General features: G+C 33.3%; 4 protein-coding genes across 8 annotated transcripts; all 4 read left to right on the forward strand.

Moving 5' to 3' along the window:
* The first annotated feature begins 607 nt into the window (after positions 1 to 607).
* On the forward strand, positions 608 to 9,639 carry LOC110903672. 2 transcript variants are annotated; one of them, XR_004884606.1, is made up of 14 exons: positions 608 to 853; positions 4,491 to 4,727; positions 4,800 to 4,994; positions 5,171 to 5,437; positions 5,519 to 5,728; positions 5,798 to 6,061; positions 6,137 to 6,220; positions 6,288 to 6,350; positions 6,438 to 6,964; positions 7,066 to 7,239; positions 7,334 to 7,496; positions 7,574 to 7,660; positions 8,554 to 8,644; positions 9,367 to 9,639. XR_004884606.1 is itself a non-coding variant. In XM_022149452.2 (14 exons), exons 2-13 carry the CDS (start codon positions 4,506 to 4,508, stop codon positions 8,595 to 8,597), a joined length of 2,352 nt encoding a protein of 783 aa, XP_022005144.1. In that variant the 5' UTR covers positions 608 to 853; positions 4,491 to 4,505; the 3' UTR covers positions 8,598 to 8,644; positions 9,367 to 9,639. The 2 variants fall into 2 exon arrangements, 1 of the variants encoding a protein (XP_022005144.1); XM_022149452.2 differs by having other exon boundaries at positions 8,502 to 8,644.
* Positions 9,640 to 11,398: 1,759 nt separating this feature from the next.
* On the forward strand, positions 11,399 to 14,193 carry LOC110907351. Its single transcript, XM_022152343.2, has 2 exons — positions 11,399 to 13,199; positions 13,292 to 14,193. Exons 1-2 carry the CDS (start codon positions 11,399 to 11,401, stop codon positions 14,191 to 14,193), a joined length of 2,703 nt encoding a protein of 900 aa, XP_022008035.2.
* A 127-nt stretch (positions 14,194 to 14,320) lies between these two features.
* Positions 14,321 to 21,229, forward strand: LOC110903671. 4 transcript variants are annotated; one of them, XM_022149451.2, is made up of 14 exons: positions 14,321 to 14,528; positions 16,713 to 16,961; positions 17,034 to 17,228; positions 17,355 to 17,621; positions 17,709 to 17,966; positions 18,038 to 18,301; positions 18,374 to 18,457; positions 18,821 to 18,883; positions 18,971 to 19,443; positions 19,547 to 19,720; positions 19,810 to 19,972; positions 20,053 to 20,139; positions 20,239 to 20,381; positions 21,041 to 21,229. In XM_022149451.2, exons 2-13 carry the CDS (start codon positions 16,740 to 16,742, stop codon positions 20,359 to 20,361), a joined length of 2,373 nt encoding a protein of 790 aa, XP_022005143.1. In that variant the 5' UTR covers positions 14,321 to 14,528; positions 16,713 to 16,739; the 3' UTR covers positions 20,362 to 20,381; positions 21,041 to 21,229. The 4 variants fall into 4 exon arrangements, with proteins under 4 accessions (XP_022005143.1, XP_022005141.1, XP_022005140.1 ...); XM_022149449.2 differs by having other exon boundaries at positions 16,725 to 16,961; XM_022149448.2 differs by having other exon boundaries at positions 14,321 to 14,478.
* A 1,680-nt stretch (positions 21,230 to 22,909) lies between these two features.
* On the forward strand, positions 22,910 to 23,980 carry LOC110907350. The gene is made up of 2 exons (XM_022152342.1): positions 22,910 to 23,555; positions 23,676 to 23,980. The coding sequence occupies exons 1-2, from the start codon at positions 22,910 to 22,912 to the stop codon at positions 23,978 to 23,980; spliced, it is 951 nt and encodes a 316-aa protein (XP_022008034.1).
* The last annotated feature ends 3,209 nt before the right edge of the window (positions 23,981 to 27,189 follow it).

Genomic DNA, 27,189 nt, shown 5'->3' on the forward strand with positions numbered 1-27,189 from the left:
ATATTTTCACCCTAAATTACACTAAAAAACACTACTTTTTCTCTCTCCTTTTCAATTAAATAATATTTTTTATACCTTTATCATTATCTTTTCTCTCTCATCCACTCACAACCACTTTCAAAATATATTAAAAAATTATAGGGGATGAACAGTGTCCCCCTCCCCCCAAATATACAGATGAACAGTAACATTTTCTCTCTCCTCCACTCACAACTATTTTTTATACTCTTTATATTTTAAAAACACCACACACATAATTTGGTTATTTGGATGTGAATGCTCTTAGCATGGTTTTACATCCTCATCTACTCAACGTTGGTAGCACGTTTTATGCCCACTGGCCCGCAACGCGGGTAGCTTAAGACTAGTAAATAATATAATTTTCTTTTGGGTAAGTGGAAACTAGCACTACTACAAAAAACCTCTTTTAAAACGGTTAAATAGAGTTCATTTAAAACGATTTTAAAAAACTGTTGTAAAAGACAATTCATTGTTTTAAAAAGTATTCCTTTTAGAAAAGGCATATGAAAAGCCGTTTTATTTGATTAAGAATTAAAGGATCAAATATTTATTTAAAACGATTCAAGTATAAACGTTTTTTTTTTTTATACTTAAATAAAACGGTTCTAAGGAATTACAAGTGAATTGTTGTTTTTGATAAATTAGAACATCCTTGAAATTCTCAAATAAAACCCTGGTTTTGACCGACTTATATAAACTACGTTTTTTTTTGATACTTCAATCCGTGTGTTCTACACATGAAAACATCTTCCCCGCCTTTTCACTTCCCCTGAAATTCTTCCCCGCCTTTTCATCAAGCCGTTCTCTTTATCCTAATCCGTGTTCAATCGAGGTAATCATTATATATTGAAGCTCAAAGGTTAAACTGTGTCAACAATCAAGGTTTATTCTTTTATCTTCACATGCTTGGATTGGATCTTGTGTTTTAGGGTTTGTAGTTTTTGTTGATTTTGGGAGTTGGGTGTGGCTAATTAAAATTTTGTAGTTTTTGTTCATTGCAATTTCCTGCTATGTTGCCTTAAAGTGAAAGGTTTGAAAATGCACACCACCTGCTCGATGAAATGCTTCAACCAAACTGACCTTTAATCTCACAGTACTTTCCAATGATATGCTTCTCAAGGTTATTCTGTGTTGCCTGTTTTTGTGGTTATAAATACATGATGCATCGTGTGCATAATTGCTTGTTTTTGTTATAATACATGATGCCTCGTGTGCATAATCGCTTGTTTTTGTGGTTATAATACATGATGCATGGTGTGCATGATTGCCTGTTTCTGTGGGGTTATAGATTCATGACACATTATGTGCCTGATTGCCTGCTTTGTATGCTACTGATGCTAGCTAGAATCAGCTTATTTTGTCAGATACTGTAAATTTTAGCAATAACTATAAGAAGTGGTCATTTATATGAATTATTTTAGAAGTTTATTGGTTAATCGAATAAGATTCGGAGTTAGCTTGCGTTTTGTTTTGTTTTTGACCACCTGTTCGAGTTACAAAAGTTATAGATTTTACTAGTTTCCCAACGAGCCCCTCCCAAAACGAGACAACCACGAATAGCTGACCAAGGATTTAGCGCCTTTAGTAATCCGCGTCCATTACCTCTCGCGAGAAACCAGATGTGGGCCTCCACGGTTTTTATAATGATCTTTAGCCCACTGGATTGGGCCTTTGTTAGGGCCGTTCAAAAAGCTCGTGACTCGAGACTCGCTCGAAGTTCGCTCGAAAAAAGTTCGAAAAAAGCTCAGTTCGAAGTTAGCTCGGTTTTAAACAAGCTGGCTCGGCTTGGCTCGGTTTGTAAACGAGCCGAGCCCGAGCCAAGGTAGGTTCGATTCGTGGCTCGCTCGTTATTAGGCTCGTTGGCTCGTTCGTTTGGCTCGTTTAAATTAAAACTCCAATTATATGTGTGTGTGCGTGTATATTCTAATACATTTAAGAAATTGTTTAATAGTAACATGGTTATTTTTTTATCAAAAGAAATAGATTGTTAAGCTATATTCTTAATTAGTAATACTGATTTAAAAAAAAAATATTAAGGGAAGTAACATAGAATCTTTTCTTGTTCGTTTTATATATAGTTTGCCCAAAATTAATATTCTATTAGCCTAAATAATGTTTTATTTATAGTTTTTTGGTTTTATGTATACCATTATGTGTAAAAAATACAAAAATATAAACTTTTTTTAAACAAAAGAGCCAGATCGACGAGCTGCGTGCTGGTTCAAGCTTTTGACGAGCCGAGCCCGAGCCCAACTTTCCAGCTCGTTAAGAAAAACGAGCCGGCTCGGCTTGATTCGATTTTTAAATGAGCCGAGCCTGAGCCCACCCTGGTTCGGTTCGGCTCGGCTCGTTTACAGCCCTACTTCAGCTTGAACAACAGCAATAAAACAAGGTTGGGCTTTTACGTCCCGACCTTGGGCCTTCAACTGAAACACATAACCAGGGCCCAACCACATCAGAACATCCCTGGCCATCTGTATGTTACGATGAATTTTATCAGCCCAAACCCGGTGCTTACAAACCCGGAAGCCCAACTTAGAAAGACTAGTAGCAAACCAGCAAACCCAGGAGTGATACATCCGAGAATAACAAACCCGATAATCATACTCGGAGACACCAGGAGTAATACAGCAAAGCCGGAGCCAAATAATGGGAGCCAAACTCGGAAATGAAGCACGGAAACCACAGACCCGGAATAAGAGAACCTGAATATATACACAGACAGTATTGCGGCCTAGCCAGTTGACTCTGCAGGTCTTCGTAATACAATCAGCCGTTTTTACCATTTTACCCCTGTAGATATTAATAAATTTCTACATTATAACACTTCACCATCGATGCATGCTTCGATATATTCTCCAAACATGATGTTTCCAGCTCTCGCAGGTCCATGTCTTGTGAGTTGTGAATATACCACTTCCCAAGAGCCCAAGACAGCTCGAATAGCAGCAGCAGACCTTTGCCTTTTAAATCCCAGTCCCGGATCTACAGCTGGGTCGCACATTCAGGCCCAAACACAATAGCATAACCTTGGCTGTTAGCAAATTACAACACTTTTTTACAGCCCAAACCTACTGATCTGAATTTTATTAGTCGTCCTTTTGTTACAAAATAAACTTGTTACAATATCTGGAGTTTGCAGTTTTACTTTGAAAATAGCAAATGGAACATGAATATTATGCATAACCCTAGGAAGGAAAAAGAGCCAGTTAGGTCAAGATCCATGAGTTTATCAAATTCAAATGTAGGATCTGATCTGATCTGATCCAGCGATCGAAAATTGAAGAAAACAAGATGCATTCAAACGACAACAGAAACAGACCTCAAAGCTCAAGGAACTTACAAATCAAGCAATCTTCTGGAGATATCCGAAAATGTCTTTCCCTTTAATAAAGGATGACTGATCCCTTGCACCTGAGTAATAGACCAAAAAAAGGTTTTTATAAGACAGCCAACCCAGACATAGAACTCGGCACCTTTAACAGTATAACACCCAACATTGCAGGACCAATGAGTATCTGATGCGGCCAGTTCTTAGCGGCCATAAACTTGCAGCCTAGAAATGATCCAAGACCCAGCAGCATGAAAAAAATGGTTTTCAAGTGCAGTTTATCTATTTTCAATCGATGGCCATTCTTTAAAAAAAGACCCGACCCAAAACCCGTCTGAACCGGACCCGTTCCGACCCGGACCCGTTTCAACCCGAACCAAAACAACCCTTTTTTTATAATTGACCCGTTTTGACCCGAACCTGTTTTGACCCATGACCCGACCCGACCCGTTTGTCAGGTCTACTCATCCTTGTATATTTATTTTTTTTTCTCGTATTTTCTATTTCTTTTAGTTAGGGTGATGTTATCAACAACTTATTCACATTCATATATACCAAAAAGTTAAACGAAAGTTTCAGTTGTTTTTGTGATCTGGCACATTAGAAGGTTAGTAAATATAATTGTGGATGCTCCAGTTTTTTCTTTTTTTAATTTTTGTATTCCTTTTTGGTCTTTATGTTATAGTGTCGAGACCTATGTTAAATCGTTGGTTGAATGATAGTATAATTTGTGGATCCTTATAATAAATAATATATTATTAAATTAAATTAATATTAGTTTATCATTAAATTTAACTATAGGAGAAAAACTAAAAGCGCAGCAGCCCAAGCTTACGTCTCAAATGAAAACACCGACTATAGAATTTCAATAGGTGTGTTCTGCACATGAAAACTTATTCAAAGTGAAAGTGATAGTTATGTGTGTTTATGTATATTACTTGATCCCATGGCCCACATTGTTTCTGTTATCACAAAAGTGCTACTTTTTTTTTGTTTTCTTGATTAATCTTGTGATTTGTTCACTATAATATGTTCTCCAATATGGGGATTTGTGTTATTGCAGCTTTCACTATTGAAATATCCAACATTTGATTATACAATAATTACAATTAGTATATTAATTCATTGTGTTTTTTAGCAATCCACCGTAAAAATGTCTGACAAAAAGAAAAGGGGAGCTGCCAAATGCAAGAAGATGTTTCTTGATCCAAATAACCAAACAGTTCAATTCAATGAGGCGGGTTTAGCAATTGGAGCAAATGCATCGAAGTTTATCTCATTCGCTTGTTTAGAGTTTAGGACAAGGATTCCTTATTATAAACTAGTTAAAGACATAGATGAACAGAAGTATTTTGATGTATGGGAGTACATTAAGGTATTGCTGTTTTTAAAATTTTTAATTTTATATTTATTACTTTCTATGATCAACTTTGTTTTGAATACGTAGGAAACATGGAAGATACCTAACGATAACGCAAAAGAGACAGTTATTCAACAAGGAAAGGACTCAATGAGAAACTTCCGATGTACACTTACAAATGGTTACGCTCGAAAAGATAAATCTCCTTTTGAAATGTATGCTTTTATGGACAGAAGTCATTGGGTTGATTTTGTTTTAAAAGTAAAATCCAAAGCTTTTAAGGTATTCTTTACTTAATTAATTGTTGTTGCTATTATTATTATCATTATTATTATTATTATTATTATTATTATTATTATTATTATTATTATTATTATTATTATTATTATTATTATTATTATTATTATTATTATTATATTTTGTAATAAGTCATAACTGGTTTTATATATTACATGAAGAAAACAAGTCAAAAAGCAAAGAGGAGTGTAGCAAAGAACACTGATCGTCCCCATGTAGGTCGAATGGGATTTGTTGGTTTACAGAAGTTTGAGGAAGATAGATGGAATCAACTTTTAGAAAGCCACCTACACCTACATAACTTGGAAGGTGAAGATATACAACGATATGCTATTAGCAGAGCGTGCTACAATTCTGTCACAAAGTTATATGAACTTCCAGCACACCTATTTTCAAATGGTGAATTGACAGGAACACTTCACGACATGGTAAATATGTAAATTCATCTTATATAATTATTATTTTATTATGTTAATCAATTTCTTTTATGCCAATAAATTTTACAATAGTATTATAAAGAGATAGAGAAGAAGAAAGATGGTACACATGATAAACATGGAAATGATGTAGTTACAATTAACTTGCATTCGAGAAAGAAAAAAAAGAAGTCTAAGGGGGCACAAATAGTAAGAAAAGAGATTGGCGCTATACAAAAAGATCAAGATCGTGTTGCTGCAGCGGCTCAAGCGAGCTCGATTATTCGACTACCAAAAATTAAGGTACTATATTGTAAAGTATTATTATTTTTAAATAAGATTATGTTTACGAAAAATTTTATGTGTTTGCAGTCGATAAGTACTTGTGATCTTCTATGGCCATTCGATGACTCCTTCCCGGATATGATATTAGGACATGGACAGGTTTATCCTACTTCTGTTAGGATTTTAGATAAAAGGCCGATACATGACGACTATGTGCAAGTCCATGTAGATGATGTAAACCAGGAATATAAAGGTTATCCTGTCCCGCCACACACAATGATTGAAAATGAAGTAATTAATATGGGCAGTACACATAGAAAATTTATTCAGTGGCCTAGAAAAGCAATCAAGGTATATTTAATATAAACAATAACCATATATTACTTTGTTTATTGTTACATATATATTTTTTTTGATAATGTACAGCTTCTAAATACTATTACTCCACGAAAATCCATTGCCCAACATCAGCAACCGGCCCAACAATCTGAGTATTATACGCCCGCACCGGTAGGTGTTTTTTATTTCAAATTATAATTCGTTTAAACTAAAATTATAATTTTTTTTGTCAATGTAGTATGATGAAGGACTAGTGACATTTCAAGAAGAGCTAAACATTGGCACGGGATTTGTGGATTTGGTAATCACTTTACTCTATAATCTATATTTATTCACTTATAATAAGTTGGAATAATAAATTGTTTGATAGTGTCATTTGTTAATGTAGTTGACTAACTCAATTCTGATACAACCAACTCATACTGAGCATGTCTCGGATCCTAAAGCTTCTAAGTTTGTTTCTAATCCTAAGGCTCGTGAGACTTTGCCTTGTTCTAAATCTACAGAGCATGTCTCTGATCCTAAAGCTTCTAAGTCTGTTTCTGATCCTAAGGCTCGTGAGACTTTGCCTTGTCCTAAATCTACAGATCATGTCTCTGATCCTAAAGCTTCCAAGGTTGTTCCTAATTTAAAAGCTTCCAAGGCTGAGTCCGATCCTAAAGCAACTGATGATGTTTCCGATCCTAAGGTTGTGAGAATAGCTGCAATTTTGAAAATGGCAGAGTCAAGGCCTAAAAAAATATATGGTTTTGCGGAACAGTTGGCGACTTTATCTACCAAAAAGATCTCAGTAAAAGTCACTTCCCCCAGTGGGATGTACAAGGATGATTTTACAGAGGATGTTGAAATAGAGGAGACGATGACGTTATGTGTCAATGGTTTATTGGAACTAAGTGTTTTGCATTGGTATTCCATGTAAGTTCAATAATTTTTTTAATGTTTTTTTGTAACATTTTTTTTATAAATAAGCAAGTGTTACTGACCGTATCTTAATTCCTTTTTTTTTTTAATTTTAGGTATTTATATGCATATGGGGGATTTAAAGGTCGTGATAAAACTGCATATTTTAATCCACGAATGATCCATTTTGATGTCTGCGATAAGTATGAAAACTTTGTCATCGATCATATTAAAGATGTGATGGATCATCATAAAGAAAGGCACTATTTTATGGCACCGCATCTAGCCTGGTATTATAATTATTTTTGATGTTTACACTTTGTTTATTTATTTCCTTTTTTAATACTAAAACATTAATTGTTTCCAAAACATTCATTTATGCAGGGGTCATTGGTCGTTAAGTGTGATTTTTCACAATCCCAGCAATCTCAAGTTCTACGGATACATTATTGACTCCAAGAAAAAAGGAAAGAGTCCTGAGAGTTACATCATTACTAAATTATTTGAAAAGGCTACGGGAGAGAACATTATATGGCAAATGGTTAATGTAAGTTTTTTTCTCTTTCTCATTGTATTTCTATAATTTAGTATGTTAAGCATTTAATTGTTATTCAATGTGTTTAGTGCCCTCAACAAAAGGGTGGCTGGGAATGTGGATATTATGTCATGAAGGCCATGTATGATATTGTGATTAGTTGCCAAGAAAAAATTGTAAGTATATTTTATATGTATTTTATATACTTTTATAAATACATACATATATACATATATATATATATATATATATATATATATATAGGATAAGGATCATGTGAGAAGTAGTAGGCTAATTGAGAAACTTGAGAAGCATTCTGGACCACACATTTTCTCTAAGCTTTTCGTAATATACACATATGTATAGTAGTTAAAATTAACTATATACATATGTGTATAATTCATTATACATATATGTATATACTCAATTTTAAACTATACATATATGTATATTACGAAAAGCTTAGAAAAATGTGTGGTCCAGAATACTTCTCAAGTTTCTCAAATAGGGTGGACTTCTCTTAGGATCCCTACCCTATATATATATATATATATATGGGGAAGATCATGCGAGAACCACCTCTTATTGCGAGAATCGCGAGAACCAATGTGAACACAACCAAAAATAGCTAAAAATCGCACAAATTTTTTTTTAATATTTTTTATATAAAAATCGCTACTTTTCGAAGCCAAAAAAATATATTTTTTTTGGCCACTAAAAGTAGCGATTTGAGCATAAAAAATATTAAAAAAAATTAGATTTTTTTTATTTTTTGTGATTTTTTAGAATTTTTTTAGATTTTTTTAGGTTTTTTGGGGGTTTAGTTTTTAGCATTTTAGCTTGGGGTGGGGGGGGGGTGTTAGCTTTTTTTAGCTATTTTAGGTTGTGTTCACATTAGCATTTAGTACGATAAGGCCTTTTGTATGTTAACCGCTCCCTAAACAACAAATTGACAATTTTATATATATATATATATATATGATTATAATCTGAATTTTATCTGCTTATCTTTTATAGATTCTCCATAGCAAAGAGCCCCTCACTAAACAACAAATTGACAATTTTGTAGAAGATACATTGAAGAACTTTATGATAACTTTGGGAAGAGAATGAGACATGGAAATGTTCCCGTATCAGTGATCACGTTTTTGTTTTTACAGGTAACTTGAGTCATGTTTCTTTTAAGTCTTCATATTAAGACCCTTATGGTAGATACTGCATCTTATTCTTAGTAACTAGCAATCTTGGATACAATAGTCAAGATCCTTGTAGTCATGATCATTTCTTGTTATATTTTCCTTTGTCGATTTTGATTGCTTAGCTTTCCCGTTGATGACTTTATATGATTAGATGCGCTTGTTCTTTTTTGATGAAAAATTTTGTGTTGTTAATCTTGCTATTGTCTTTTAAAAAAGACCAGTTTTGACTTGCTATCTTGCCTGTTTTGCTGGATATTGTACATTGTAACAAGGGTAGTAGGGTACACAAGTAATGATGGAATTCTTCTGCATACTAGATCTTTGACAAATATTTGTTGTAATGCAATTCATGTACCACACTAACACTATGTTCCGAGTCATTTAACAGTGGGAGGTGACGGGAGGGGAGGGGAAGAAAAATTTTCTCTCCTAATCTCTTCAATTTGGGAGGATGAATATATGGTCATATTTGGTCCTATTTTCTTCCCTTTTCTCTCCCCTCCCCCTGTTAAATGAAACTCGGGAACATGATTTTTCATATTTTCATCTCTTTTCCCTCCCCTCCCCCTGTTAAATGAGTCTCGGGAACAGAGTGTAAATGCAAAAGGATCTTTCAAAAATCATGTAATATATTATTTAGACTTGATTTTGTTGTAATAACTATTTTTATGCATCATTTACAGGTAGGTTGCTAGGTTACCAGGTTGCCGGTTTTTAGATGTGGATCTTCTTCGACTAAGTTAGAGGTTGTTTACAAGCTCAAATCCTACTGAAGTTTGATGTTGCAGGATTCAGGACAAAGCAGTTTAGTTTGGATGAATATCAGTGAATTATGACTTGTGTTTTGTTGACATTTAGTGAATTATGACTTGTGTTTTGTTGACATTTATATTTGTAACTCAAATATTTCTAATAAAAAATTATATATATATATTAAATTTATTTTAACATGCTTATTTAAAACTGTTTGAAATTTGAAACATTTTAAATAGCTCTTCATCTTTATATATTCATCCTTTTCTCATATTTTCTATTTTTAAATAACTCAAATTTATATGTAATCAGGCATTAAAGTTAAATTGAGAATTAATATCAATCATCGGGTTACTCTCGGAGTACTCTGTTTGTCTAGGGGGTGTCCTGAGAATACTCGGGATTGATTTGTTGGTTGTTAAAAAAACGGTTAAAAGGAAAACAAAATAACCCCTGCTAAATTATTCTCAAATAAAAAGGTATAAGATATCACCGATTTATTTGATATTATTTTAAAATTACGTATCTTTCTTAAATCATTCTCAAATAAAACGGTTTAGATATCATTTGGTGTTATTCTAAATTATTTGGTGTTATTTTAAAGTTATGTATATTTTAAAATGATTTTATCAAATAAAACGGTTTAGATATCTCGATTTATTTGGTGTTATTTTAATTATGTATATTTTAAAATTATTTTATCAAGTCTATTTAAAACGTTTCAAATTTGGACCGTTTTATTTGGTGTTATTTTAATTTATGTATATTTTAAAACTATTTTATCAAGTCTATTTAAAACGTTTTCAAATTTGGACCGTTTTACCTTATAGTTGCCATCGTCGTCACTAAGGCCTTCAAAGAAATTAATGATCGCTTGAGTTATACTAGTGATCCAGCAAATTAAATTCAGGTAATCTCAATCATTATACTTTGATTATTTAGTACTAAATTCAGGTAATCTCAATCATCATATTTTGATATTTAATATTAAGTAATGTTTAAAAACATTTGATCAGAGCATTAAAGTTGGGGATAGCAATCATCAATCAAGTGATTACAACACTAAAAACTGAGAGTCAAGTTTGGCAATCATCATCAAATCATCTTCATCGAGTTTGATACACCAAACTCATCTTCTCCAACAAATAATATAGTTCAGGTAACTTATTTCTTTTCTATAACTCTTTTAGATAATTTATATATACTTTGGTACATCATTATTCAAATAAAATGGTTAATACTTAGATCGATATACATCATTATTTAGGTTCAATCATTCACATCAAGTATGTGCACTTATGTCTTTTTTTTCTTTATTTAAAAAATACTAGATGGATCGTAATTATTGGATGTACAAAATTGGGCGTCTTCACCCAACATATTTGAGCGGTGTGACAAGTTTTCTTAAGATTGCTGAAGATGATCGTGTGAAAAAAGGAAATGAATCAATTCCGTGTCCTTGTATGGAATGCAAAAATTTTATCAAATTGAAGGAAATAAAAGAAATCCAAAATCATTTGATTAAAAATGGTTTCATGTATAATTATACTTGTTGGTCAAAACATGGGGAGTCACTTGCTAATCGTAGCACAACATCGACTAGTTCTGTCGGTAACAATGATGAGAACAGTGAACCGTACATTAGTGATGATGACAATGTAAATGATGATAATGACAATTTAAATGATAATAATGATAATTTAAAGGACATGCTCGACGACTTGGAAACTAATATTGGTGACGATGATCAAGAAAAACTACAACAAATATTTGCTGATTCGGAAAAAACCGTTATATCCCGGTTGTGAGAAGTTTTATAAACTTGATGCTGTGTTAAAACTGTTAAATTTAAAGGCGAACTACGGATGGAGCGATAAGAGTTTTACAAGTCTATTGGTGCTCTTGCATGACATGCTTCCCAAAGACAATGAATTACCGGTATCCTTATACCAAGCTAAAAAAATGACGTGTCCAATGGGATTAGAAGTTAAAAGAATACATGCGTGTCCGAATGATTGCATATTATATATAAATGAGTTTGAAAAAAGTCATACATGTGTTAGATGTTTGGCATCGAGGTACAAGCGGGAAAAGGAAAGTGATGAATATGATGATGATGTGACAAAAAATGGACCACCAGCTAAATTATTGTGGTATTTTCCTATCGTACCAAGACTAAAACGTTTATTTGCTAACGCTAAAGAATCAAAATTATTGCGTTGGCATTCTGATGAGCGTAAAAATGATGGAAAGTTAAGACATGTGGCGGATTCACCCCAGTGGAGAAATATTGATTATAAATTTCCAGATTTTGGTGAAGAGATTAGAAATATACGATTTGGTCTTAGTTCAGACGGGATGAATCCTTTTAGAACCATGAGTAGTTGTCGTAGTACTTGGCCAGTTCTTCTATGCATCTACAATCTTCCGCCATGGTTATGCATGAAACGAAAATACATAATGATGTCATTGTTAATTCAGGGTCCAAAACAACCTGGTAATGATATTGATGTTTATTTATCTCCTTTGATTGATGAAATGAAAACACTATGGAGTACCGGTGTAAACGTTTATGATGCTTATAAAAAGGAGAACTTTACGCTGAGAGCCATGATTTTTTGCACTATAAGTGATTTTCCTGCATACGGCAATTTGTCAGGGTATAGCACGAAAGGTAAACGAGCTTGTCCTATATGTGAAGACGAAACACGTTCAATATGGTTAAACAATTGCAAAAAAACAGTATATATGGGACATCGACGATTTCTTCCGAATAATCATCGTTATCGAAGACAAACGAAAGAGTTTGATGGAACGATAGAGCTTGGAAGGGTTAGGAGAGATTTTGATGCATATTCACGAGTTAAAGATATAAATACCGTGTTGGGAAAAAGAAATCGTGCTAAGAACGGAAAAAAAAATCGTGCTGAGAAGAGAAAAAGAAATCGTGCTGCGAAGGGAAAAAGAAATGGTGCTGAGAAAACAAGCATTTGGAAAAAGAGGTCAATTTTTTGGGATTTACCTTACTGGAAATGTTTGGAAGTTCGACATTGCCTAGACGTTATGCATATTGAAAAAAATGTATGTGATAGCTTGTTGGGATTATTATTAAACATTCCCGGAAAAACTAAAGATGGTATTAACGTCCGTAAGGACATGGAAGAAATGGGGATACGTAAAGAGCTTGCCCCTATTGAGAGAGGCAATCGTATCTATCTGCCACCTGCATGTTATACTATGTCTAATTCAGAAAAAATAAAGTTTTGTGAATGTTTGCACGCTATTAAGGTCCCATCTAGCTATTCTGCAAACATTAAAAGCTTGGTGTCAATGAAAGACTGTAAACTGCTTGGAATGAAGTCTCATGACTGTCATGTTTTAATGACACATATGATCCCAATTGCAATTCGTGGATTGTTGCCAGAGAACATCCGACATACAATTACAAAGCTTTGTTTGTTTTTTAACAACATTCACTCAAAGGTTATTGATGCCGAAGTCTTGGATGGATGGCAAAAGGATATTATCATTACCCTTTGTGAACTAGAGATGTATTTTCCACCATCCTTTTTTGATATAATGGTTCACCTAGTATCTCATATCGTACAAGAGATTAAGGCTTGTGGTCCTGTATTCCTGCGATACATGTACCCTTTTGAAAGATATATGGGTTACTTAAAAGGTTTTGTAAGAAATTATAATCGACCTGAGGGCAGTATTGTTGAAGGATATATTTCTGCAGAGGCGGCTGGGTTCTGTACAGGTAATTACCTCATAGCATTTATAATATATTATAATAATATATAATAGTTTTGTTAAATACAATTTACAATATAATAATTTTTTTATTCACAGGTTATTTGGAAGGTGTCAAAAGTATTGGTGTTCCTAAAACTCGTCATTCGGGTCGACTTACAGGTTTAGGAGTAGCTGGAGAGCAACTAATAACTCCAGGATATGAGAATCTAGAACTTGCACATTTTGTTGTTCTACAACATATGACATGCTTTGCTTCGTATATTGAGGAACACATGGAAATATTACGGTTGTCACATTTGAACAAGACAGAGAAATGGTATAAAACGAAACATAACGAGCAGTTTTCTGAATGGATGAAGAACAAGGTGGCAGAAACTTGCGGTCAACCGAATGCTGATAAAACCGTGGAGAAGTTAGGGAAGGGGCCTGATTTTAGAGTAAAATCATACCAAGTGTATGATATTAACGGGTATACATTTCACACTAAAAAGCAAGATGACAAAAGTGCAACGCAAAATAGCGGAGTTACATTGATAGCCTCAACTACAGAATTCGATAGAGAGAACCATGATAGAAGAATCGCCATAGACTCTTATTACGGTGTCATAGAAGAAATTTGGGAGTTAATATATGATGATATCATTATACCTTTGTTCAAATGTAAGTGGGTCAAGAATAGTACAGGTGTTAAAGTTGACGAATATGGTTTTACTCTTGTCGACCTTACAACGGATGCGTATAAATCAGAACCATTCATTCTCGCAAATCAAGCCACACAAGTTTTTTATGTCAATGACCTGAGCAAACCAAGATATCACATAGTATTGCAAGGTAAACGACGTATTCTTGGTGTTGATAATGTTGACGACGAGGAAGAATACAACCAGTTTGACGAGCAACCACCATTTTCTGTCGGCATTCAATCAATAAACAACTCTTCAACTGAAGGCACCACATACTTACGATCTGACCATGACGATGGAATATATGTTAAATAATTAAGGTTGATATATCTATAGTTTTATTTATTAGTATATTTATAATTATAAAGCAAGTTCATTAACAACCGATTCCTTTTTTTCCAGGAGTTATTAAAAACCAAGAAAAAAAAGATAAAAGTCTATGGGAAAAACTACAGGGCATCAGTCCAAGCCCACGTTCTGCACATGAAAACTTCTTCCCCGCCTTTTCCCTTCCCCTAAAATTCTTCCCCGCCTTTTCACCAAGCAATTCTTTTCGTCGCCACAAAAAACCGCAGTTATCCTAATCTGTGTTCAATCGAGGTAATCATAATATATTGAAGCTCAAAGGTTGAACTGTGTCAACAATCAAGGTTTATTCTTTTATCTTCACATGATTGGATTGGATCTTGTGTTTTAGGGTTTGTAGTTTTTGTTGATTTTGGGAGTTGGGTTTGGCTAACTAAAATTTTGTAAGGCCAACAGATTGGGTAAATACAACCCACATCTGGATTTACAAAAGAAAAAAAAAAGAATTTGAAAATTTTAGACATCAATGGTTTTTTTTTTTTTTTTTGCTAAATATGTCATGGTTCGTGATATACTGGAGTTTTATAAATTACAAGTGGCCATTTAGTTTCTCTTATATTGTGGGTCTCAAATTGGTGTTCAATAGTGTTACATGATCACTTACAGTCAAACACCTGCTGAAATGCATAGTTTGAAATTGCTCTGTTGATTACTACCAGATAAGAAAGTCATTTGAGTGTTGCATTTGTTAATTTTACACAATGATTCAGACCACAGTGATTATTAAAGGCTTTTTATTTAATTTATTCATTCAAACATCAGTTACGTGTATTCGGGGTCATATGTATGTTCCATATGTTTCTAGTCTTCAGCCTTAAAGTGAAAGGTTTGAAAATACATGCCACCTGCTCGATGAAATGCTTCAACCAGACCGACCTTTATCTCACAGTACTTTCCAATGATATGCTTCTCAATGTTATTAGCACGTGTTGCCTGTTTTTATGGTTATAAATACATGATGCATCGTGTGCATGATTGCCTGTTTCCGTGGGGTTATAGATACATGACACATTATGTGCCTGATTGCCTGCATTGTATGCTACTGATGCTAGCTAGAATCAGCTTATTTTGTCAGATACTATAAATTTTAGCAATAATTATAATAAGTGGTCATTTATATGAATTCTTTTAGAAGTTTATTGGTTAATCGAATAAGATTCGGAGTTAGCTTGCGTTTTGTTTTGACTACCTGTTCGAGTTACATAAGTTAGAAATTTTACATTTGCCTATGATTCTTGAAATCAATTGTTAGGCCGTAGGAACCTTGATCCACTTGTGCTTTTTGATTCTTTATCTCAACTTGGAAGATTAAATGATTTTTAATGACTTTATTATGATTTAAATGTTCTGATCTAACTATACATTTGATATACACTTCATTTTCCTTAATTAGTCTAGACTACCTCGGCCATCATCACCGAACGACCCTAAATCAATACATCTGGGAGAGCTTTTATTGATCAAAAATAACAATTGATGATAAAACGTGGAATGTTCGAAGACCTGATGATGTTTGATTTCTCCTTTTCGGTTTTGTTCTATTTTTTTCTCCAACGTCTTGCGTCTCGCTGGGTGTAGGAAGAATGATCAGCAAAGCAATGGACATTTTCCGAGCAGTTTGTCAAGACCTAGCAGCATCAAAAGAATGGTTTTCAAGTACAGTTTATCTATTTTCAATCGATGGCCATTTTAAAAAAAGACCCGAACCGAAACCCGTTCTGACCCGAACCCGGACCCGTTCTGACCAGGACCCGTTTCAACCCGAACCAAAACAACCCTTTTTTATAATTGACCCGTTTTGACCCGAACCCGTTTTGACCCGACCCGACCCGTTTGCCAGGTCTACTCTTCATCCTTATATATTTATTTTTTTCTCGTACTTTCTATTTCTTTTAGCTAGGGTTATGTTATCAACAACTTATTCACATTCATATATACCAATAAGTTAAATGAAATTTCAGTTGTTTTTGTGATCTGGCACTTTAGAAGGTTAGTAAATATAATTGTGGATGCTCCAGTTTTTATTCCTTTTTGATCTTTATATTATAGTGTCGAGACCTATTTTAAATCGTTGGTTGAATGATAGTATAATTTGTGGATCCTTATAATAAATAATATATTATTAAATTAAATTAATATTAGTTTATCATTAAATTTAACTATAGGAGAAAAACTAAAAGGGCAGCAGCTCAAGCTTACGTCTCAAATGAAAACACCAAGTATAGAATTTCAATAGGTGTGTTCTGCACATGAAAACTTCTTCAAAGTGAAAGTGATAGTTATGTGTGTTTATGTAATTTACTTGATCCCATGGCCCACATTTTTTCTGTTATCACAAAAGTGCTACTTTTTTTTCTTGATTAATCTTGTGATCTGTTCCAATATGGGGATTTGTGTTATTGCAGCTTTCACTATTGAAATATCCAACATTTGATTATATGATACTTACAATTAGTATATTAATTCAGTGTGTTTTTTAGCAATCCACCGTAAAAATGTCTGACAAAAAGAAAAGGGGAGCTGCCAAATGCAAGAAGATGTTTCTTGATCCAAATAACCAAACAATTGAATTCAATGAGGCGGGTTTAGCAATTGGAGCAAATGCATCGAAGTTTATCTCATTCGCTTGTTTAGAATTTAGGACAAGGATTCCTTATTATAAACTAGTTAAAGACATAGACGAACAGAAGTACGTTGATGTATGGGAGTACATTAAGGTATTGCTGTTTTTAAAATTTTTAATTTTATATTTATTACTTTCTATTATCAACTTTGTTTTAAATACGTAGGAAACATGGAAGATACCTAACGATAACGCAAAAGAGACAGTTATTCAACAAGGAAAGGACTCAATGAGAAACTTCCGATGTACACTTACAAATGGTTACGCTCGCAAAGATAAATCTCCTTTTGAAATGTATGCTTTTATGGACAGAAGTCATTGGGATGATTTTGTTTTAAAAGTAAAATCCAAAGCTTTTAAGGTATTCTTTACTTAATTAATTGTTGTTGTTATTATTATTATTATTACTATTATTATTGTTATTATTATTATCATTATATTTTGTAATTACTAATTAGTCATAACGGGTTTTATATATTATATGAAGGACACAAGTCAAAAAGCAAAGAAGAGTGTAGCAAAGAATACTGATCGTCCCCATGTAGGTCGAATGGGATTTGTTGGTTTACAGAAGTTTGAGGAAGATAGATGGAATCAACTTTTAGAAAGCTACCCACACCTACATCACTTGGAAGGTGAAGATATTAAACAATATGCTATTAGCAGAGCGTGCTACAATTCTGTCACAAAGTTATATGAACTTCCAGCACACCTATTTTCAAGTGGTGAATTGACTGGAACACTTCATGACATGGTAAATATGTAAATTCATCTTATATAATTATTTATTATTATTATTATGTTAGTCAATTTCTTTTCTGTTAATATATTATTCTAATAGTATGATAAAGAGATGGAGAAGAAGAAAGATGGTACATATGATAAACATGGAAATGATGTGGTTACTGAAGTGATCGGTAAGGGACATCAGCACGGAGGGCGTCTTGGTGCTACAATTACCTTGCATTCCAAAAAGAAAAAAAAGAAGTCTAAGGGGGCACAAATAGTAAGAGAAAAGATTCACGCTATACAAAAAGATCAGTATCATGTTACTTCGGCGGCTCAAGCAAGCTCTATTATTCAACTACCAGAAATCAAGGTACTATATTGCAAAGTCTAATTATTTTTTTAAATAAGCATATGTTTACTATAAATGTTATGTGTTTGCAGTCAATCAGTACTTGTGATCTTCTATGGCCATTCGATGACTCCTTCCCGAATATGATCTTAGGACATGGACAGGTTTATCCTACATCTGATAGGATTTTAGATAAAAGGCCGATACACGACGACTATGTGAAAGTCCGTGTAGATGATGTAAACCAGGACTTTAAAGGTTATCCTGTCCCGCCACACACAATGATTGAAGATGACGTAATTGATATGGGAAGTACACATAGAAAATTTATTCAGTGGCCTAGAAAAGCAATTAAGGTATATTTAATATAAACTATAACTGTATATTATTTTATTTATTGTTATATTAACTTTTTTGATAATACACAGCTTTTAAATACTGTTTCTCCGCGACAATCCATTGCCAAACATCAGCAATTGGCCCAACAATCTGAGTATTATATGCCAGCATTGGTAAGTGTTTTTATTTCATTCTGTAATTATTTGAAATAAAACTTGAATTAGAACCCACCGCAATGAGGCGGTGTTCGGTAGGAACCACCACAGTTTTACAACAAAAGGAAAACCAACATAGGCATTAGCTCCTAAATTCTATCCATTAGCTCTTGTGGTATGTCGAAGCGTACCACAACAGTCAACGATCTGACTTCGTAGCCCACCATTCTTTCTCTACATTACTCTGCGTCTCTCTCTCTCTCTCAAATCTATATCTCACCTCTTTGATGTTTCTCACTCTCTATCTTGGTCACACGTACGCGATGAGTCGAAAGTAAGGCTTCTCCAATTTATATCATATAATTTTTTTTGTCAATGTAGGTTGATGATGGACTAATGGCATTTCAAGATGAACTAAACTCTGGCACAAGATTTATGGATTTGGTAATTACTTTATTTTATAATATATATTCATTCACTTATTATCAACTGGTATAATAAATGGTTTCATAATGTTATTTGTTAATGTAGTTGACTAACTCGATTACGATACAACCGACTGATACCGATGATATTTTGGATCCCAAAGCTTCCAAGATTGTTTCTGATCTTAAGGCTCTTGAGACTTTACCTGGTCCTAAAGCTACAAAGCATGTTTCTGATCCTAAATATTCTAAGGTTTTTTCTGATCCAAAAGCTTCTGAGGCCAAGGTTGTTCCTAAAGCTTTTAAGGTTGTGTCTGATCCTAAAGCAACTGGCGGTGTTCCTGATCCAAAGGTGATTAGAATAGCTGCAATTTTGAAAAAGGCAAAGTCAAGGCCTAAAAAAATATATGGTTTTGCGGAACAGTTGGCGGCTTTATCTACCGAAACGATCTCAATAAAGTTCACTTCACATAGTGGTATGTACAAGGATGATTTTATTGAGATTGTTGAAGTAGAGGAGATGATGACATTATGTGTCAACGGTTTATTGGAACTTGGTGTTTTACATTGGTATTCCATGTAAGTTCGACTATTCTTTTTAATGTTCTTTTGTAACATTTTTTTTAAATAATGGAATGTTATTGACCATATCTTATTTCTTTTCTTTTTTTGTTAATTTTAGGTACTTATATTCACATGGAGGTTCTAAAGGTCTTAATAAAACTGCATATTTCAATCCCCGTATAATGGAATTTGATATTTGTGATTTGTATGAAGAATTTGTCATCGATCATATTAAAGAAGTCATGGATCATCACAATGAAAGACAATTTTTTATGGCACCACATCTAGCCGGGTATTATAAATATTTTTGCTATTTACAATGTTTTTTTATTTCATTTTTAATATAAAAACTATTTGTTTTCAAAATATTCATTTATGCAGGGGTCACTGGTCATTAAGTGTGATTTTTCACAATCCCAAAAATCATAAATTCTACGGATACATCATCGACTCAAAGAAAAAAGGAAAGACTCCCAAGAGTTACATCATTACTGAATTATTTGAAAAAGCTACGGGAGAGAGCATTATATGGCAAATGGTTAATGTAAGTGTTTCTTTTCCTTTTCTCGTTGTATTTGTATAATTGTGTGTCTTAAAAATTAGTTGTTAATTCAATGTTTTTAGTGCCCTCAACAAAAGGGCGACTGGGAATGCGGATATTATGTCATGAAGGCCATGCATGATATTGTGATTAGTTGCCAAGAAAAAATTGTGAGTATATTTTATATACATGTTTTATATATATATATATATATATATATATATATATATATAATTGTAAACTAAGTTTGTTCTAATTATATGTTTTAGATTCTCCATTCGGAAGAGCCCCTCACTAAACAACAAATTGACCGGTTTGTAGAAGATACATTAAAGAACTTTATGATAACCATGGAAAGGGAACAAGGCTTGGAAATGTTCGAGTCCGAGTGATCATGTTTTTGTTCTTACAGGTAACTTCAGTCATGTTTTTTTAAGACTTAAGTCTTCATATTAAGTAAGACCCTTATGGTAGATGCTTCATCTCATTCTTAGTAACTAGCAATCTTGGATACAATAGTTAAGATCCTTGTAGTTAACTAGTCTTGATATTAAGGTTTATGTATTCTAAGCAGAGAAATCCAAATAATTTATGCTAACTGTGTATCTATTTGATATGGTATGTAAGCTTTTTTGATACTTTTTGCCATATTTTCTTTTGCTGATTTTGATTGCTTTGCTTTCCGGTTGATGAAGTTATATCGTTAGATTTGCTTTATCTTTTTTGATATAAAAATATATGTTGTTAATCTTGCTAATGTCTTTTAGAAAGACCGGTCTTGACTTAATTTATATCATTAACAATGAAATTAAAGAAAAGGTCTTGAAATTCCATTTTGCTTTGCTTTGCTTTGGGCCATGATCTTAATTTATATTCATTTTTTTTGTTTCATTCAATGAACTGCACTATGCAATCAATTCTTCTGCATACTATTTGTTTGACAACATTTGACAAGATGTGATAATGCAATTCATGTACCGCACTAAATGCATAAGGATATTTCAGAAACCATGTAATATTTTATGTAAGCTTAATTTTGTTGTAATAACGATTCTTATGCATCATTTACAGGTAGGTTGCTGGTTTTGTAGATGAGGATGTTCTTGGACTACAAAGTTTGATGTTGCATGATTAAGTACAAAATAGAACATGAACTATGACTTTTGTTTTGTTTTGTTTTGTAGAAACAATAAAGTTGACATATTTATATTTGTAATCCAAACGTTTTCAATCAAATATGGAGGTTATGGTTGCTACTCATTGTATATTTGTATGTTGATTATATGTTGACTATACCTTTTTTAGTATTCAATTGAATAGAAAATGGTAATGATCAAGAACACCGTTGTATTAAGCAGTCTGTTGTATTTGATCATTATTATTAAAAAAATAAATTAGTTTTTGAAAACTCTTATAATGTAGTCTGTTGTATTTGATCAATATTATTAAAAAAATAAATTGTAATTGAAAAGTAGTCCGTTGTATTTGATCATCTGAGAACCGTTGTAATTGAACCTTTTGATTAGTAGGCCGTTGTATTTGATCATCAGAGAACCATTGTAATTGAATCTTTTTATTTAATTATAGATGATATAAATTATTTTTGAAACTCTTTTAAAACGGTTTTGCTTTTTTACAACCGTTGTAAATGAATTTTTCGAAACTGTTCTTGCTTCTTTTACAACGTTCATGAAACTCTTTTACAACGGTGACATACCTTTTAAAACGAAACATTTAAAACGGTGTACAACTGTTTTAAAAGACCAAAATCACCGTTTTAAAAGCTTTCTTTTTTGTAGTAGTGTAGTATTAAATAAAAATATAAAATTGTTATAAATAATTAATTATATTGTGATTATCAATTCCTAATATAGTTCAACTTGTTCTCCAAGCCTTTTCCCCTTATAAATATTCAATGTATTCTAATGTAAAAGATGCACCATTAATAATAAACATCTCTTTCTCTCCCAATATCTCTTCTCATCTTCTTGCTATTAGGCTTATTCATAACACGTTATCAGCACGCTTGCTTTGGATCACACATCATAAGGTATATCATATTGTCTAATTATTTTATTATATTGCCTTCTCGTATTGCAGTCTTGATGCTACAAAGTTATTTTATTTTTATCACTAAAATATAGATATAATATATCGGAATTTCTGGAAGGAATTTTTTTTTTCAGGCTATGCAATTGCAGAGCTTATTTGTTAACCATCTGCATTAAAAATATTTATCTACCCGAAAGTTTATATTCTAAGTTTCAAATCATTGCGAATTGACATAGGTGAACTGAATTATATGTTTAATATTTTTTTGTTAAAATTTTAATATTAGAAAATAGTAAAAGGGAGAAGGCGTAAAAGCTTTATCAATGCTTTTAATGGCTTTTATGTGTTCCTACTTTCAATTTTTCAGTCAGTTCTATTTAGTCAACGTCAACATACAGTGACTCATTTTTTTTTGTTTTTAGTGTGCTTCTTAAAAACTAAAACTTATATGCTATGTAATATGATTTTTAACATAGAAAACAAATAAGAATTGTCGTTTTATTTTAGTGTGCTTCTACGATATGTTATTCAGGGTATGAACAAATACAAATAAAAATTATAATTGACCTTATTTAAATAAACATAATATTGAAACCAGATTTTCTTATATTATTTAATTGTTTTTTCATCTTATGATGATACTTTGCTATTTTTCTTTTTAATAAGAATTCAATAACTTTCATTACATCAATAAGATAGATGTGGTTGTTGTTACACGAGGTTTAATATTAGGACCATCTTAATATTATATGTATATGTATATTTTTTTTCGTTCTTTTATTAAAATACAATGTTAACCAAATCTTGAAAAGTTTTACATTTATTGGTGTACACTTCGAATAACATACATTAATGCATGTGTTTTTTTTTTTACAATATAGTTCTACCATGACAAATCTTGCAAAGCTTGAATTTATGGCTTTAGATATTACTGGGAAAAACTATTTGTCATGGGTATTGGATGCTGAAATACATTTGAATGCCAATAATCTGGGTGAAACTATTAAAGAAGGAAATAAAGCAAGTACCCAAGATAAGGCAAAAGCCATGATCTTCTTACGCCATCATATTCATGAGGCTTTGAAAAGTGAGTATCTCACTATCAAGGATCCACTTGTCCTTTGGACCAATCTGAAAGAAAGGTATGACCACCAGAAAACGGTAATATTACCGAGAGCTCGTTACGAGTGGATCAATTTAAGGCTGCAAGACTTTAAGTCTATAAGCGAGTACAACTCGGCAATGTTTAGAATCACATCACAATTGATTCTATGTGGTGAAAATATTACTGATAAGGAAATGTTGGAAAAAACATTTTTAACCTTTCACCCCTCGAATGTGATACTGCAACAACAATATCGTGAAAGGGGTTTCACTATATATAGTGAGTTAATATCATGTTTGCTTGTGGCCGAGCAAAACAATGAGCTCTTAATGAAAAATCATGAGACTCGTCCGGTTGGAGCAACCCCAATCCCTGAAGCTAATGTGGCAACATATAATGGCCAAAGTGAAAGTTATGGACGTGGTCGAGGTTATCATCGTGGTCGTGGTCAAGGTCGTGGACGTGGCCGAGGAAATTATCATAGTGTTCAGTTTAAAAACAAAGGGACCCACCAAAAGTGGCATAATAATGAAAATAAATCCAATGAAGAAAAAAATAAAAAGAAGGTGGGATCTTCATCGAATGCATGTTATCGATGTGGAAGTAACAATCATTGGTCGAAGACTTGTCGTACGGCCAAACACTTGGTGGAACTTTATCAACAATCCATCAAAGACAAAGCAAAAGAAATAGAGACAAATTTTACATATGGGGTTGCAAATGTTGATAAAGACCATAATGATGCAACTAATTTGGATTATGATGATTTCCTTATTGAGCCAACTAACTTGGATTCTGGTGATATTGTGGCTGATACAACCCAGTTGGATGCTTGCAATTTTCCTTACATATGAATTATTAGTTTTTAAGTGATGTTATTTCCTTCATTTCTTTAAGACATTTTGTTTGAGTTTTGTTTTGGGATTTGTTATGTTTGAAGCATGTTAGACATTTTATTTATATGATTTTGTTTTGTTTTGAAGCATATGGAGTGTTTAACTAAGATCCCTATTAGTGGAGAAGATATATGTCTAATAGACAGTGCATCAACGCATACGATTCTTAAGAAAAAGAGTTATTTCTCTACTTTAACCATGAAAAAGGCAAATGTTGGTACTATATCTGGTAAATCAAAATTAATTGAAGGCTTTGGAGAAGCTTATGTAGTGTTGCCAGGTGGAACACCTTTTAAAATAACCAATGCGTTATTTTCCCCAATGTCTCAAAGAAATCTAATAAGTTTTAAAGATATTCGTTTAAACGGATATCATCTTGAGACTACATCTGAGGGACATGATGAGTACCTTCATATCACAAATATAAGTTCGGGTAAAAAGCATGTGTTAGAAAAGTTGCCCGCACTTGCCTCTGGTTGGTATGATACTAAAATTAATGCAATCGAATCAAATGCAGTCATAAACAAGAAGTTTGTAGACCAAGAAAATTTTATCATATGGCATGACCGGTTAGGCCATCCCGGATCAATAATGATGCGAAAAATTATAGAAAATTCAGTTGGGCATTCTTTGAAGAACCAAAAGATTCTTCAGTCCAAGGATATTACATGTGTTGCATGTTCACAAGGGAAGTTGATTACTCGCCCATCACCAATGAAGGTGGGGACTGAATCCCTAGTTTTTTTGGAAAGAATACATGGGGATATTTGTGGACCTATACATCCTCCTAGTGGACCATTTAGATACTTTATGGTCTTAATTGATGCATCAACTAGATGGTCACACGTGTGCCTACTATCAAGTCGTAATATGGCATTTGCACGACTACTTGCTCAATTAATAAGGCTAAGAGCACATTTTCCCGATTACCCCATCAAGAATATTCGATTAGACAATGCTGGTGAATTTACATCCCAAACATTTAATGATTATTGCATGTCTATTGGGATAAATGTAGAGCATCCTGTACCTCATGTACATACACAAAATGGGCTTGCTGAATCGCTTATCAAGCGACTTAAAATGGTTGCAAGACCAATGATTATGAAATCAAAACTACCAGCATCTGCTTGGGGACATGCAATTTTACATGTAGCAACACTAATTCGCATCAGGCCAACGAGTTTTCATACTTCCTCCCCATTAAAGATGGTTCTTGGTCAGGAACCAAATATTTCCCATCTAAGGATTTTTGGTTGTGCTGTGTATGTTCCAATCGCTCCACCACAACGCACACAGATGGGGCCTCATAGGAGGTTAGGAATATATGTTGGGTATGAATCACCATCGATCATTAAGTATTTAGAACCTACAACGGGTGATTTATTTGCAGCTAGATTTAGTGATTGTCATTTTGTTGAATCAACATTCCCAACATTAGGGGGAGACAAAAAACAGCTGGATAATAGTATTATTTGGAATGAATTATCATTATCTCATCTTGATCCTCGAACTAAACAATGTGAACTAGAAGTTCAAAGGATAATTCATTTACAAGGATTAGCAAATCAATTACCAGACGCATTCACTGACCCAAAGAAAGTGACCAAGTCACATATACCAGCTGTTAATGCTCCAGTTAAAATAGGTGTCCCACAAGGACAACCACTTATTGGTAATGAGTCTAATGCACGCCTAAAACGTGGTAGACCAATCGGTTCTAAAGATAAAAATCCTCGAAAGAAAAAGGGATCAAATAATGTAGATGGTCAAGTCGAGGTAACAATAACGCAAGAAAATGAGTCTCCAAAAGAGACACTAGACATGATGGTTCTAGAAGAACCTCAGGTACCTGAAAACGAAGAGATCTCAATTAATTATATCATGTCTAGAAATGTATGGAACCGAAGCGAAATCGACGTCGATGATAGTTTTTTCATATAATGTAGCGCTACAAGTAATGGAAAACAATGAGGATCAAGAACCAAAATCAGTTGAGGAATGTAAACAAAGAAATGATTGGCCAAAATGGAAAGACGCGATAGAGGCAGAATTAAATTCCCTAAATAAACGAGAAGTTTTTGGACCAGTGACCCATACACCTGAAGGTGTAAAGCCTGTTGGATATAGATGGGTCTTTGTGCGAAAACGTAATGAGAAAAATGAAATTGTACGATACAAGGCAAGATTAGTAGCACAAGGATTTTCGCAAAGACCTGGAATTGATTATGAGGAGACATATTCTCCAGTGGTGGATGCGATAACTTTTCGTTATCTTATTAGTCTGGTAATACAAGAAGGGATCGATTTGCGTCTAATGGATGTTGTGACAGCCTACCTCTATGGATCACTTGATACTGATATTTACATGAAACTTCCTGAAGGATTTAAATTGCCAAACTCATGTAAATCTAGTTCTCGAGAACATCTTTCAATCAAACTAAACAAATCATTATATGGGCTAAAACAATCTGGGCGTATGTGGTATAATCGCCTTAGTGAGTATTTGTCGAAAGAAGGCTATAAAAATGATTCCGTATGCCCATGTATTTTTATAAAAAGGTCAGGATCTGAATACGTTATAATTGCTGTATATGTTGATGACATGAATATAATTGGAACTCCAGGGGAGCTTCAAATGGCAGTTGAATACTTGAAAAAAGAATTTGAAATGAAAGACCTTGGAAAGACAAAGTTTTGTCTTGGATTACAAGTTGAACACCTTAAGGGTGGAATCCTTGTGCATCAAGAAACTTACATAGAGAAACTACTAAAAAGATTTTATATGGAAAAATCACATCCATTGAGTACTCCAATGGTTGTAAGGCCGCTTGATGTGGAAAAAGACCCATTCCGACCTCCTAAAGATGAAGAGGAAATCCTTGGTCCAGAAGTACCATATTTAAGTGCAATTGGTGCACTAATGTTTCTTGCTAGCCATACACGACCTGATATATCATTTTCTGTAAATTTATTGGCAAGATATAGTTCATGTCCAACAAAGAGGCATTGGAATGAGGTAAAACAAATATTTAGATACCTTCAAGGTACAAAAGATATGGGTTTGTATTTTACAAATCAATCGAAAACAGGTTTGGTTGGTTTTGCAGATGCAGGGTATTTGTCTGATCCTCACATTGGGCGATCTCAAACTGGATATTTATTTA

The sequence above is a fragment of the Helianthus annuus genome, chromosome 16 (genome assembly GCF_002127325.2).
Source record: "Helianthus annuus cultivar XRQ/B chromosome 16, HanXRQr2.0-SUNRISE, whole genome shotgun sequence".
Lineage (NCBI taxonomy): Eukaryota > Viridiplantae > Streptophyta > Magnoliopsida > Asterales > Asteraceae > Helianthus > Helianthus annuus.

Coding starts and splice junctions, on each gene's coding strand:
- LOC110903672 (XM_022149452.2), top strand. CDS start 4,506: ATGTCTGACAAAAAGAAAAGGGGAGCTGCCAAATGCAAGAAGATGTTT. Junction 5,438..5,518: donor CAGGAACACTTCACGACATG/GTAAATATGTAA, acceptor ATTTTACAATAG/TATTATAAAGAGATAGAGAA. Junction 6,221..6,287: donor AGTATTATACGCCCGCACCG/GTAGGTGTTTTT, acceptor TTGTCAATGTAG/TATGATGAAGGACTAGTGAC.
- LOC110907351 (XM_022152343.2), top strand. CDS start 11,399: ATGACGTGTCCAATGGGATTAGAAGTTAAAAGAATACATGCGTGTCCG. Junction 13,200..13,291: donor GGCGGCTGGGTTCTGTACAG/GTAATTACCTCA, acceptor TTTTATTCACAG/GTTATTTGGAAGGTGTCAAA.
- LOC110903671 (XM_022149451.2), top strand. CDS start 16,740: ATGTCTGACAAAAAGAAAAGGGGAGCTGCCAAATGCAAGAAGATGTTT. Junction 16,962..17,033: donor ATGTATGGGAGTACATTAAG/GTATTGCTGTTT, acceptor TTAAATACGTAG/GAAACATGGAAGATACCTAA. Junction 17,622..17,708: donor CTGGAACACTTCATGACATG/GTAAATATGTAA, acceptor TTATTCTAATAG/TATGATAAAGAGATGGAGAA.
- LOC110907350 (XM_022152342.1), top strand. CDS start 22,910: ATGACAAATCTTGCAAAGCTTGAATTTATGGCTTTAGATATTACTGGG. Junction 23,556..23,675: donor AAGTTATGGACGTGGTCGAG/GTTATCATCGTG, acceptor AATCCAATGAAG/AAAAAAATAAAAAGAAGGTG.